Source organism: Helianthus annuus, chromosome 8 (assembly GCF_002127325.2).
Source record: "Helianthus annuus cultivar XRQ/B chromosome 8, HanXRQr2.0-SUNRISE, whole genome shotgun sequence".
Classification (NCBI taxonomy): Eukaryota; Viridiplantae; Streptophyta; class Magnoliopsida; order Asterales; family Asteraceae; genus Helianthus; species Helianthus annuus.
In genome coordinates, this window is record NC_035440.2 from 14,198,849 (window position 1) to 14,213,938 (window position 15,090).

General features: G+C 36.1%; 3 protein-coding genes across 3 annotated transcripts; all 3 read right to left on the minus strand.

Moving 5' to 3' along the window:
* Positions 1–648: 648 nt before the first annotated feature.
* Positions 649–4,058, minus strand: LOC110872152 (LAG1 longevity assurance homolog 3). The gene is made up of 7 exons (XM_022120938.2): positions 3,812–4,058; positions 2,063–2,292; positions 1,809–1,964; positions 1,518–1,703; positions 1,228–1,412; positions 1,052–1,107; positions 649–938 (listed from the first exon to the last, which is right to left on the minus strand). The coding sequence occupies exons 1-6, from the start codon at positions 3,947–3,949 to the stop codon at positions 1,076–1,078; spliced, it is 927 nt and encodes a 308-aa protein (XP_021976630.1). The 5' UTR covers positions 3,950–4,058; the 3' UTR covers positions 649–938; positions 1,052–1,075.
* Positions 4,059–8,367: 4,309 nt separating this feature from the next.
* On the minus strand, positions 8,368–9,321 carry LOC110869599. Its single transcript, XM_022118840.1, has one exon. The coding sequence runs from the start codon at positions 9,319–9,321 to the stop codon at positions 8,368–8,370; it is 954 nt and encodes a 317-aa protein (XP_021974532.1).
* Positions 9,322–13,095: 3,774 nt separating this feature from the next.
* Positions 13,096–13,923, minus strand: LOC110869600. Its single transcript, XM_022118841.1, has one exon. It carries the CDS (start codon positions 13,921–13,923, stop codon positions 13,096–13,098), a length of 828 nt encoding a protein of 275 aa, XP_021974533.1.
* Between the last annotated feature and the right edge of the window lie 1,167 nt (positions 13,924–15,090).

The window sequence follows — 15,090 nt, forward strand, 5'->3', positions numbered from 1 at the left end:
CCGCCGCCGCCACCCCCTCGCCACCGTTATCACCCACAGCTGCGACCAACCGCAAACGCCACTCGCCGCCGCCGCCCACCACCATCGTCGACGCCACCACCACCACCAACCGCCACCTTTGCTGCCACCCACCACCACCAACGACCACCTTGTCGCCGCCATCACTCGTCGTCACCGCCGCACCGCCACTCGCCGCCGCCACCACCACCACCCATCGCCGCCGCTGACACCCACCACCGCCACCTATAACCACCCACAATCACTACCACCGACCACCACCACCACTCACCGCTAATTTTATTACTCCGTTTTTCTTGCCTACCGAACAATACACAATAATAATTCATTCCATTCACATGGTAACCAAACAAGACATGGAATGGTAGTGATCCATTGCATTCCCTTGTCCATTCCATTCCCTCGTCCATTCCATTACTGTTCATTTCACAAGTAGATGCATTTTAAATACAGTAAATAATATACCAAAATCAGGTTGAGAGTTATTTTCACTCAGAATGAAAAAGTGTATTGGTTATTTTATGGTATTTATAACACGGGTGATGTGTTGAGGGATATTATAATGCAAAATGAATAATATGTTATTTATTCATGATATTAATCCTAATAGAATGAAAAGCAGCAAATCCAGAAGAACAAAAGATAAAAGCTTTATCAATTACATTACAACATCTACAAAACCGAAAATGCAACGGTAAATGAATGAAGTTGATTCACCAAAACCACCAAGGTTCCTTGACGACGATAAGAATCCGGTGAATACAAGAAAAAACTATCAACAAACTGAAAACACATCACCAATTGTCTGAACCAGCATGTAACATGACAACAGTTGACTTTGTATATCAATTTTGACCCTTTATCTATACAAGTCTGTCCAATAACAAAACACTACACAGTTTGATCTGAAAAACATCTCCCTGCAAATGAACACAAAATTATAACACTTTTCTTCATCTAACATTTTATAAAGACAGAATCTTTATAAAATTAAAATATATAATTTCAAATAAAAAATGCAACTTATACGAACCTACGGGAATGAGAGATCAAATGATCAATCTTCATGTTCTTTATCACTGTCTGAATCTGCAAACCGGGCAAAACAAGAAACCAAAATCAGCAAGAAAAAGACTTGGAATTTATTATTTATTATTGTTAAATAAATAAACATAATAACGTATGTAAAAGATGAACGGTTTAACTTACCAGAACGAACATCGTCGCTGAGTTTGCCTCTATCTTGAATCTGTTTAACAAGCATGCGGTACATAAGCACCCACCAGTATATGTGAAGAACAAGCAGGCAGTAAAGAAGAGTGTTGAACACATAGTAGTATAGTGGGCCCTCCTTAATATGCTTCTCCTTATCCAAACTCACAACTACCTCATAACTGAAATTTCAAAAAAAAAAATAAAATAAAAAAAAAAATTGTATTTTTGATGAAAATATTCTTTCGCGTATTATTATGTAAACACGTTGATCATCATATTCTAACCTTGTACTCCACAATATCCAAAACGGGTAATAAATAAGGCGAAGCACGACCCAAGATATCACAAATATAATAAACGAGAAGCTTGCAAGTCCTTCTGCACCGCTGTATTTAGACATCTTGCCTACTTCAAGAAACACGTCGCTTGCATCGTGAAGGGCTAAAATTATCGAACCAGCACGAGCAAACCTACAAACGATATAAAAAAAGAACTTACTCATCCTTAATTTCTACAAAAAAAAAACATATTCATCCTTAATTTCAACAAAAAAGGCGAAATAGAAAACTAGAAACCTGCATATATACGACATTGCAATGAGAATTGCCGTTGCAACATGATGCCCCATCGACACGCCAAAATCAGATCTTCTTGTTTCCCAGAAAATCAAAGCGAAGATGGAATACGTGTAGAATCCACCCGTATACATGTACAGACCTTTCAATTTTAACCTGGAAATCAATTAAGAAAGATTATTGTTATTATTATAACTAATTAATAATTTTTATTGTTAAGGATTAACTATGCATAAAATTAATAAAGAGCTTACTTCATTTTTTGGTCAGGCCATTTCTGGTCACCGGGGCCTAACCAAAAACTGTTTGTGTTAGTGAACCATGGTTCGTTATAAGTTACGGCCAGCGCTAGAATTTCTGCTGAAAGATAATAGATGCATTTCCAAGCTGATTCTTTGAATTTTCTTATCTTCTTAATTCTGTCGTCTGTCTCGACATCTAGCTTCTGCTGCCCCTTATCGAATATTAACCATCTACCTACACGCTGCAACGTGTGACTCAGTTATAAACAAATAGTTATCTTAAATGAACTTAAAAAAATAGTTATCTTTTAATCATGCATATTTCTAGTTTTCTACTAAGTGCTTATCTTTCTTTTTCATTGAATTCTTGTGCCCCTAATTTCTTCAAACGTTTAAAGTAATAAAACTTACGCCCCGCTTGCGGTGTGTGCATAATGTATATATGTGTGGGCCCTTGGGGCGCAAAAGCGAAATTGCACTAATTTTAACGTTATTTTACTAATTTCGTGAAAATAATGTTAAAAGCAACGGATGGTTAATCATGCATCATGTTGTGGTGTTGATAGCCGAAAGACAAAAGGGCACACACAGAGACACACTAATCGGCCTTTGTCCAGATTGCTGAGTGTTATGTTCCTTATGTCCAAGTCTTTGATGCAAAACTACTATCGAGCCAGGGTCTCACTAGAAGCAACCTCTCTATTCCAACGGGGTAGTGGTAAGGTTGTCTCATGGTTTTAAAAAATGTTTGAGGCGTGCGCCTCAAGGCGCGCCTCGAGGCGAAACGGCCCAAAAACGAGTCTGAGGCGCGCCTCATGGTGTTTTTAATGTATATACGCCTCAGAGGGGCTGAGGCGCTAAGAAAGCTGCGCCTCAGGGGATTTTGATAGTTGTTTTTGATGTTTTTGACTTTTTGTGTCAATTTCAAGCATTTCATGTCTTTTTTAAGTGTGTTTCTGATGAATCAGATGATGAAATTAGTTAGTATTATTATTTTTATAATATATATAATTTTTATATTTATTTATTAATACCGCCTCGGCCTTACGCCTCGTTTCGCCTCGAGGCTTACGCCTCATGAGGCGAAGGGAAAACGCCTCGAAACTCGTTTCCGTTCTTTTAAACTTTGGGTTGTCTACATCTTACCCTCCTCAGACCATACCTTAGCTTTGCTATTGGTGGGATTTACTGAGTATGATGATGATGATGATGATTAAAGTAATAAAACTTGCATTTTGCTCTTTCAAATCTGGCACCCAATCATCCTCGAGTTAGGGAAGTACTCATAAGCTTTATCCCCTTAAGCATGATCAAATAGATGATTCGATTCCTAATTTCAAAGGCATCATTGAAAGCTTTCTAATCGATAAATTCCATACTTTGTAAAGCGACTCACACGGCACGACGAGCAAAAACTTGTGAAATCTCAAAGAACTATAAACAAAACCTCATCTAACACTAAAGACCAACACTAAAACATTCATAAGTCATGTTAACCATTAATTACACAAAGTATCTTATCAAATTTACACTAAAAACATTAAACTTTATCGCAAAAGATTAATCAAAAACAATCTATGATCTATGGCATTACAAGAATCACAACTTATGTTCACATGAACTAAAAAAACATCCCCTGTTGACTTCCATGATCCAAAATTCAGATTACTAGACATATATAATCTTCAAACATAATCAGTAAATAGATTCAATCTAATTCTCCACAACCCCTAAACAAATTTAAACCAAAACAATTATTACCTCAAAAACAAATCTGTCGAGGAAAAAGCGGACAGTTGGGAAGAAGACAGCAAACATAGGAAGAGCAACAAAATCCCCATATATTGGGAACGATTCATGTTCAAAATCAAGAGAGTTTAGAGTCTCAATAAGACCCATATCGAAACAAACTACAGTTTGAAGTTTGATTTGATTTGATTGGATGAATATGGAGGTTTGTTCGAGGGGAATGAACAGAGGTTTCAAACAGGCCCCTTGACTTGGATTTAATGTACGGTGAATGAACATTTAATGATGAGTTTAATTGTTTCAGTTTTGGTTCAACTGGAATTGCACAACGTGCAACTCATTTGTTAACTTTTGGTTTAATTGCCGATACATGATAGTCTACCGGTACATTAGGTTTATCGATATAATTGGGTGGTTCCACTAATGATGCTCCAGTGTTCTGTTAGTGATCCAAATTTGATAAGAATAAATATTGGTTTATTACCCGATGCGTCATTGTCATAGGAAACCCAGCCGTACCGGTAACAATATTATCATAACAGGTACCAATATTCATTTTTACGAGTTTCTTTTAATTGGTTGACTCAATATAATTATTTTCCATGCCAGGCAGATACTTGACACTCGCTCATTGGTCCTAGGGCTGTTCATGAGCCGAGCCGAGCCGAGCCAGGCCAAGCTCGGGCTCGGCTCGATTATAAACCGAGCTGGCTCGGCTCGGCTCAGATTTGAAACCGAGCTGAAAATCTAAGCTCGGGCTCGGCTTGGTTTTAAACCGAGCTAGCTCGGCTTGGCTTGGTTTGGCTCGATTTTATAAAAAAAAACTAATATATATCTCTTAAAATTTAATAGCCTAAAATATTATTCAATAATTTAAAAGAATATATTCAAAATATGTTCAACCTAATACAATTCAAACCAAAATCAAGTTTAACAACGCAAAATAAGTTTTAATTTCAATAAAATACAATATTAGTTCATTAGTATGGTAATCAATCTTCAAATATGCCATAAATATCAAATTACAAACCTATATACATGTAAATAATAATCAGTTTTTTTTTTTGTAATATATTATAATGTATATAAAATTAAAACTTATTATAAGTAAAATAATTCGAGCTAAACCGAGCCGAGCTACAAAGCGAGACGAACCGAGCCAGCTCGGCTCGTTACGAGCCGAGCCGAGCTAGGCTCACTTTCTAACCGAGCTGGCTCGGCTCACTTTTAAACCGAGCCAAATCGAGCGAGCTTTTTCCGAGCTAAATCCGAGCGAGCTCAGAGCCGCGAGCTTTTTGAACAGCCCTAATTGGTCCTGACAAATTACAATTTTGCCCCATTTCAATATTACAATCTTGCTATCATTTTAGTTTTTTTAGTAAAACTATGTTAATTTTTTTTTTAATTAGTTTACTCGATGTAACTTTTATTGAGATCATGTTATGAATAGTATGTACAAGTAATCAAAATACACACGTATATGTTTTGAAAGTGAGAAATATTTAGCTTAGTGTCTCGCAACACGAACGGGACAAAAACTAGTTAATATACAATAATAAATACATTAATGTTGAATGAATTTACGATCGTCTTGTTATTTTAATTCCTTGTATCCATCAAAAGCCACATTAGAATCTTTCCATAAAGCAAGACCACATGGCCACATGGAAAAAAAAAATATAAAACTTCTATAAATTATTATCCTGTGTTCCTTAAATGGCCACATGGGAAAAAAAATATAAACATTCTACAAACTAGTTGATTTTCCGAACCACGCGTTACGGCGGGGACTTAATGACTGCAAAACGGCAAACAGATACCGAATATCAAAACATAAATAAAAATGACGTGACAAGATCACTGCGTCCTAAAAACGATTTTAAATAACCTATTATATAACAATAAGACCCGCACGTCCTACACGCTGGAAATTCGGTTGTTTTCAGTTCAGTTATTACGGTGCTAACACGTTAAAATATGGATGAGCTCGGTACCGCTGAATGTACCGAATGCAGTCTCAGACTCCCAAGCTTCTTTCTTTTTCTCTTTCGGTGGATCCTCGTTTGTATTGCTTGAAGACGTATCATTATTTTCAGAACTTCCCGTGAAAGCATACATGTCGCTGAAGGGATTCAAGAAAATATCATCCATTTTGATTGTACCTGCAAAATCAACCGACACTTAGAAAAATTTTTCAAAACTTTTGAAAAACCTAACACAAAAGCGGATCTATCTGTGACTGACAGGTAAGCGGATCTATGTGGTTCAGATAAGCGAACCAAATAAACGAACCAGACAATAACAGTTTGAGCGAACCAGAAGTTGTCCTTTCGAGCGGACCAGAAACTGTTCGTTCGAGCGGACCGTATGAGCGAATCAGTCACTTGGACAAATAAGCGGACCAGACAAGTACGTTCGAGCGGACCTGTATATGTCCGTTCGAGCGAATCTAACAGTAAAAATGTCTGAATGAGCGAACCACTTAGGTTATTTTGAGCGAACCTTTTGTGAAATACGAGCGAACCTATCAATTTTGTCCAGAAAAGCGAACCTCTTGTTCGAAAAAGCGGATCACTGTTTTTACCCTGTTTTAACCATTTTTAGTCCGAATTTCAACCTGAAACTTTCTAGGGTTTGTTATTAGTATGTTTTACACGTTATACTCAATTTTCAGACAATTTCAACCGTAGGAACCACTGTAAATTGAAAAAGTATGAGAGAAAGTGAGTAGAAAAGAGAGATTTCTGCAGATTCAAGCTGTAGCAGTATGAACTCCTCGTCCTGAGCTCTGATACCACTTTGTTGGACCGTTGTTTGACCCGAAAAGTCAGCCGAGACAGTTCATCTTCGTATATAAAGGCGGAATCAGTATATATGAAGTTACACAGCTTGTCCTATTAATTCCACTGCTTTTTATTGCTTTCAGAATAAATTTTGACAGAGTTTCGCTCCAGAGCACACACATCCGTAATGATCCGCTCAAATGAACCTCCTATTTATAGGCCACACTGGTTCGCTTATTTGACCGACAAATAAGCGGACCTACAACTTTGCACTATAAGCGTACCAACTAAGTACCTATGAGCGGACCTATATACTACTTTGACATATAAGCGAACCTACATTTAACAATACATATTTTGACATTTTTGACTCTGTGTTGACCTAATCTTGACCTAAGACTTCGTGTAGACGTAGTCAACAGACATCCCATGCATCAACAAAAACCACGTCTAAAACGTAGTTAAAAAAAATAAGACATTAATGCTCAAAGTTGTGTGGATGGAAAGATCAAAGATGTAGAAATATGAAAAATGTAACTTGTCCCACAAGGACAAACCTTGGAATGTTATTTAAGTAGGAACTTTTTTTGGATATTGATTTTCTCACATATGAACAAAAGTGGGGATGACCCTGAAGGGTATGAGGCATTCTAACTCCCACATGGGAGCACAATCTTATGTTTTGATAGTGCACTTTGCATTCGCACTTGATGATACATTAGTAACTTTTTTATTACCTAGCAACTTGGTTTAACTAATTTTGTGTTTTTTACACATTTTAAATATATTAATAAATTTCTTAATTGATTAGCTAGTATAGACTTATATTTGTTGTAGGTGTGAAAAACATTTAATGAAAAGAGTTTCACTTATCTAGAACTGCAATTTTCTTCTGCACATACAAATAAATCTAACAGTTTCGATCATAAAACTCTTCACGTGTAATAACAAATAAAAGACTTATAGATGGTTCATCACACTCGATTCTCTTTGAAAACCACTATCTTTTGCGAGTTCTTGACTCTTGGGGTGAGGACATCTATCATTGACACACTCTCCGCCTACACACCGACAAAACAAACAATTTCCACATAATGGTTCACACTCAGCAACACTTTTGCAGCGTGGTATACTACGTCGAACCGCGATTGTCCCCTGCCACATCCCTTCACACATAATTTGAATAACCCATATATTAGATAGTATAAGATCAACAAGTTGAAAAGATAACATGTATATATATATAAGCACAAGGGAGCATGCACAAGAGGTTCTAATTACCAAATAGAATGAAGGCAAACACCATAAACCTAGTCATAGCTTGTTGTGTAATCCCCATTTTGCTTCTGCTATGATTTTCTCTCTATAATACATGTATATATATACACACAATTACACACAAACATGGTTTAATGTGAACATAATGTTAATGTTATATAAGGTACATGTGGATATTTTAAATATTTAATCCATATATATCTAACGAATAATTTTTTTATTTTTGTTTTTACATTTGACATTTGTTTGCATTTATGGCATGTGATGTGTTTTCTACTACAAGTAGAAGGATATAGGATATACATGTGATGTAATTAATACAATACTCCTCTTCCATTCATTTACATTGGGTTTTTTTTGAACGACAAACATCAAACACTTTATTCGATCACTAAAAGTTTTTACAGATACACAAAATGGTTAGTAAGCTACTAAGCCAACCACCCATATTTAAAAACTCCTATTACATCACCACAAGGAGTCGTAACAAACAAGAAACTAAGTTTCCTATCTCAAAACGCACCCAATCTCTCCATTCCAGAGCGCTGATTTCTTTGCTCTATTTTTTATCCACAGGAAAGTCATAGTCTGCATCTCACCAAAGGTCCCTTCTATGTTCACGTGTTTTCCTTTGAAAATCTTCTCGTTCCTTGCCTTCCAAATGGCCCAACACGTTGCTAAGATAATCGATTGTAGATACACTCTTTTTGGTTCGTCTAAATGCGCAGATTTGTAGAATTCGAACAGGTCTTTTATTGAGTGTGCAAAAATCTGCTGAACTTTACACCAATTACTTACTTTATGCCACAACACCGCTGCTGCGTAACAAAAGATAAATAAATGATCTGCGTCTTCGTCTCTTTCCCCACATAACGTGCAGACTGGATCGGTAGCTAGCAAACCCCTCTTCTTTAACCCGACCATCGTTGATAACCGGTCTTGTACCCCGCGCCACCCGAAAATGTTTACCTTTTTAGGAACCCATTTAGCCCAATCGTAAGGATAGAATGGTGTAGCAAACCTGTTTAGCATTTCTTTCGTTGATGAAACCGAGAAGACTCTGTCACCCGAGTAGGTCCATATCCACTTATCATTCCTGTTTTCCAGTTGGATTGTGCTTCTCACTGCCTCGATTTGGTGCAGTTGGTCTAACAATGCATTTGTGTTAAGCATAAATTTCCACTCCCACATGTTTAAACGGTCTTCAACAGAGGCATGCTTATGTCTTTCCAAACTGAACAGTTCCGGGAAAATATCCTTCAGCGGGACCTCTCCAGTCCACCAATCCAACCAGAAACGAACCTCTCTACCATTACACACCACCCCTTTTATCATGTTTTGAACCGGCAAATTGTAATTGTGAAATTCTTTCCCCGCTCGAACAATGTTGTTCCAAATTCCGGAAATGCCTTCCCTAACAGGAAGGTACGACGCCGAATATGTATGCAAATGGATTGCCATAATAACTCTCCCGCAAAGGGAATTTTTTTCATGTTTAAGACGCCATCACCATTTTGATTATAAACTAAGATTCATATTTTAAGAGCACCTAACCCTAGGCCCCCCTTATCCATCGGTCCAATGACCCTATTCCAAAATACCCATGCCGTTTTGGATTTATCCTCATCCCCCCCCCCCCCCAAAAAAAAAAAAGAGTATTCTTCGAATGCTTTCAAGCTTATCCAAAACACCTTGCGGAGCTTTGAAAAGCGAGAAGAAATAAAGAGGAAGACAATCGAGAGTAGCTTTTTAAATTGATTATTTTCGTTACACAAATATGAGATTATTACATGAAATTTTGATGGTTAATTGTGATGGTTCACAATTAAAAGGTGAGTTCAAATTCTGCTTTGTGCAATTATTAGTGTTTTTATTCTATAAAATTTAAGAATTGTTCTGTAAAGAAATCGTAGTTTTATCCATAATAACAACGATGTCTCTTCATAACAATTTTTTACACAACAATTCTTAGGTGGCCCATAACTTCATACCACGAACATCGCGCACCTCCTCTTCTGGCTAGTTATTTGTGATTGTTTGCTACATCTGGGGGTTGTTGTGGTTATGTTTGATACATTTGATAGTTGGATATTTTTGACCGAGTCGTGCATTGGCTGATCCATGCACGTCCCAAGACTTGACCCACCATGGACACGTCGCTACTCATGGGTGGGAACCATAACGGGAGTTCATCCGCCATTTTGTTTTGTAAATGTTTGGTAAGAATTGGTGGTATTTTTTTGTTTTGTTGGGTATAAATTTGAAGGTATTTGATTATGGTTTGGTTTGGTATTTATAATTTAATTTTTTAAAGAAAAAATTATTTTTTTTATTTTAAACGGTTACCGTTGAACTCGCCCCCACGTCCAAATTTGTTCCTTTCCCGAGTCGGCATTGTCTCCCCGGTTAATTCATCAAATCGTGTCGGCAAAAGGTTGGTGGCGGTGTTTGCCGCGCGGCAACCACGTTTTCCGCACCCTTTGCCGACTCTTCACCGTACACCCTTATCGTGTCTACAAATTATGTCAAAATTCCAACTAAAACCTCCCCTTTTTGGCTGCCACCATTAACAAAGTTCGATTTGCTTCTGTTTTTTATTACACCGAATAAGTTGCTTATGCAAAGTTATTTCTATCATTTGACCGATGAACTTGATTTTGTAACTCTTTTAACATTTCATGTGTTGGTAGTTTCTTTAAAAGCCTGCTCCTCATTGTCCTATAGAATTGATTTTTGCCTCATGTACCACCAAAGATAGTATTTCCATGGCATGGATCGAACGATCTTCTCAACAGTTGCAGCATCCATAACCGTGTCTATGAAATCGCATCTTGTTTGTGATTGCAATCGGGAAAATTAGTGAAAAAGTGACATTTTTCCTAACGTTGGACAAATAACTATATTTATATATGTGTGATGAGTTACTACTTGTTGGTTTTCATTCTAATATGAAAGATTGTCGCAACCAGGAAAACCACGTCTAAAACGTAGTTAAAAAAATAAGACATTAATGCTCAAAGTTGTGTGGATGGAAAGATCAAAGATGTAGAAATATGAAAAATGTAACTTGTCCCACAAGGACAAACCTTGGAATGTTATTTAAGTAGGAACTTTTTTTGGATATTGATTTTCTCACATATGAACAAAAGTGGGGATGACCCTGAAGGGTATGAGGCATTCTAACTCCCACATGGGAGCACAATCTTATGTTTTGATAGTGCACTTTGCATTCGCACTTGATGATACATTAGTAACTTTTTTATTAACTAGCAACTTGGTTTAACTAATTTTGTGTTTTTTACACATTTTAAATATATTAATAAATTTCTTAATTGATTAGCTAGTATCTAATACTAATAAAAGGGTAATTTTAATGTCAAATGGCATTCTCTTATAAAAAGTATTTCATCAAAATGCCATGTGGCAATTTATTATGCTACCTCAACTATATAATAAATAATAATAAGTAAATTAATATAAAAACTATTAAATGATTGAATTTAATACATATTAGAAATAATCTTATATTAATAATTATATCTATTGAATATTTTTAATTCTTAATAATTAATATTTGTTATCTACTTACCCATACTTTAATATAATATCTCTAATTTAATAAATAAAGACATATTTATCAAAAGAAGATGTAATAACAAAAAATTTATACACCCATCATTATTTGATGTAACCAAAAATTTAAAACCTTATCATGTATATAATTTGTCATTATCGTTTTCACAGATGTTAAAGATAAATAAACAATATATATATATATATATATATATGTATGTTTAATATATATAATCTTAGATTATGAATTAATTCCATTCCATCTTCTACTTTGATAATACTTAATAAAATAAGAAAATATTAATTTGAAATAAAATATACTATGTATTTTGTATTCAAAAACAAAATTCTTACTTCGACGCATCATTTAAAATATTTAAAATGAGTAATGCTATATTTTCTTTAAGTGCGTATGTATAGTTCATATTAGGGTTATATGTATTCATATTAAAATTTATATTTATGATGTGTGATGCAAGAAATAATATGAAATATAAAAAATAATTTAAAACATGTAATGGTTATGTCCTTCAAACGCAACCAACCTCAACAATAACATATTTATTTAAAAAAAACTCATTCAAGTTTATATAAATGGAAAACACATTTGTTTCCTCAAATAACTCGATCAACTCCATGTGTGTATCCTAAAACCCATGTAATACATGGGTCTATAAACTAGTAGACTTATATATTTGTTGTAGGTGTGAAAAACATTTAATGAAACGAGTTTCACTTATCTAGAACTGCAATTTTCTTCTGCACATACAAATAAATCTGAGAGTTTCGATCATAAAACTCTTCACGTGTAATAACAAATAAAAGACTTATAGATGGTTCATCACACTCGATTCTCTTTGAAAACCACTATCTTTTGCGAGTTCTTGACTCTTGGGGTGAGGACATCTATCATTGACACACTCTCCGCCTACACACCGACAAAACAAACAATTTCCACATAATGGTTCACACTCAGCAACACTTTTGCAGCGTGGTATACTACGTCGAACCGCGATTGTCCCCTGCCACATCCCTTCACACATAATTTGAATAACCCATATATTAGATAGTATTAGATCAACAAGTTGAAAAGATAACATGTATATATATAAGCACAAGGGAGCATGCACAAGAGGTTCTAATTACCAAATAGAATGAAGGCAAACACCATAAACCTAGTCATAGCTTGTTGTGTAATCCCCATTTTGCTTCTGCTATGATTTTCTCTCTATAATACATGTATATATATATATACACAATTACACACAAACATGGTAATAAATTTTAATGTGAACATAATGTTAATGTTATATAAGGTACATGTGGATATTTTAAATATTTAATCCATATATATCTAACGAATAATTTTTTTATTTTTGTTTTTACATTTGACATTTGTTTGCATTTATGGCATGTGATGTGTTTTCTACTACAAGTAGAAGGATATAGGATATACATGTGATGTAATTAATACAATACTCCTCTTCCATTCATTTACATTGGGTTTTTTTTTGAACGACAAACATCAAACACTTTATTCGATCACCAAAAAGTTTTTACAGACACACAAAATGGTTAGTAAGCTACTAAGCCAACCACCCATATTTAAAAACTCCTATTACATCACCACAAGGAGTCGTAACAAACAAGAAACTAAGTTTCCTATCTCAAAACGCACCCAATCTCTCCATTCCAGAGCGCTGATTTCTTTGCTCTATTTTTTATCCACAGGAAAGTCATAGTCTGCATCTCACCAAAGATCCCTTCTATGTTCACGTGTTTTTCTTTGAAAATCTTCTCGTTCCTTGCCTTCCAAATGGCCCAACACGTTGCTAAGATAATCGATTGTAGATACACTCTTTTTGGTTCGTCTAAATGCGCAGATTTGTAGAATTCGAACAGGTCTTTTATTGAGTGTGCAAAAATCTGCTGAACTTTACACCAATTACTTACTTTATCCCACAACACCGCTGCTGCGTAACAAAAGATAAATAAATGATCTGCGTCTTCGTCTCTTTCCCCACATAACGTGCAGACTGGATCGGTAGCTAGCAAACCCCTCTTCTTTAACCCGACCATCGTTGATAACCGGTCTTGTACCCCGCGCCACCCGAAAATGTTTACCTTTTTAGGAACCCATTTAGCCCAATCGTAAGGATAGAATGGTGTAGCAAACCTGTTTAGCATTTCTTTCGTTGATGAAACCGAGAAGACTCTGTCACCCGAGTAGGTCCATATCCACTTATCATTCCTGTTTTCCAGTTGGATTGTGCTTCTCACTGCCTCGATTTGGTGCAGTTGGTCTAACAGTGCATTTGTGTTAGGCATAAATTTCCACTCCCACATGTTTAAACGGTCTTCAACAGAGGCATGCTTATGTCTTTCCATACTGAACAGTTCCGGGAAAATATCCTTCAGCGGGCCGTCTCCAGTCCACCAATCCAACCATAAACGAACCTCTCTACCATTACCCACCACCCCTTTTATCATGTTTTGAACCGGCAAATTGTAATTGTGAATTCTTTTCTCGCTCGAACAATGTTGTTCCAAATTCCGGAAATGCCTTCCCTAACAGGAAGGTACGCGGCGGAATATGTATGCAAATGGATTGCCATAATAACTCTCCCCCAAAGGGAATTTTTTTAATCTTTGAGACGCCATCACCATTTTAATAACAAACTAAGATTCATATTTTTAAGAGCACCTAACCCCAGGCCCCCCTTATCCATCGGTCCAATGACCCTATCCCAACATATCCATGCCGTTTTGGATTATCCTCATTACCCCACCCCCCCCCCCCAAAAAAAAGAATCTTCTTCGAAAGCTTTCAAGCTTATCCAAAACACCTTGCGGCGCTTTGAAAATCGAGAAGAAATAAAGAGGAAGACAATCGAGAGTAGATTTTTAAATTGATTATCTTTGTTACACAAATATGAGATTATTACATGAAATTTTGATGGTTAATTGTGATGGTTCACAATTAAAAGGTGAGTTCAAATTCTGCATGTGCAGTTATTAGTGTTTTTATTCTATAAAATTTAAGAATTGTTCTGTAAAGAAATCGTAGTTTTATCCCTAAACTTCTTTTTCATAATAACGATGTCTCTTCACAACAATTTTTTACACAACAATTCTTAGGTGGCCCATAACTTCATACCACGGACATCGCCCACCTCCTCTTCTGGCTAGTTATTTGTGGTTGTTTGCTACATCTGGGGGTTGTTGTGGTTATGTTTGATACATTTGATAGTTGGATACTTTTGACTGAGTCATGCATTGGCTGATCCATGCACGTCCCAAGACTTGACCCACCATGGACACGTCGCTACACATGGGTGGGAACTATAGCGGGAGTTCATCCGCCATTTTGTTTTGTAAATGTTTGGGAAGAATTGGTGGTATTTTTTGGTTTTGTTGGGTATAAATTAGAAGGTATTTGGTTATGATTTGGTTTGGTATTTATAGTTTAATTTTTTAAAGAAAAAATATTTTTTTTTATTTTAAACGGTAATATATTACCGTTAAACTCGCCCCCACGTTCAAATTTGTTCCTTTCCCGAGTCGGCATTGTCTCCCCGATTAATTCATCAAACCGTGTCGGCAAAAGGTTGGCGGCGGTGTTTGCCACGCGGCAACCACGTTTGCCGCACCCTTTGC

Excerpts from the sequence above, each read along its gene's own strand:
- LOC110872152 (XM_022120938.2), bottom strand. The coding sequence starts at position 3,949 with ATGGGTCTTATTGAGACTCTAAACTCTCTTGATTTTGAACATGAATCG. Across the intron at positions 1,704-1,808 it reads GCAATGTCGTATATATGCAG|GTTTGCTCGTGCTGGTTCGA; the intron begins GTTTCTAGTTTT and ends TATCGTTTGTAG. Across the intron at positions 1,108-1,227 it reads CAGCGACGATGTTCGTTCTG|ATTCAGACAGTGATAAAGAA; the intron begins GTAAGTTAAACC and ends CCCGGTTTGCAG.
- LOC110869599 (XM_022118840.1), bottom strand. The coding sequence starts at position 9,321 with ATGGCAATCCATTTGCATACATATTCGGCGTCGTACCTTCCTGTTAGG.
- LOC110869600 (XM_022118841.1), bottom strand. The coding sequence starts at position 13,923 with ATGATAAAAGGGGTGGTGGGTAATGGTAGAGAGGTTCGTTTATGGTTG.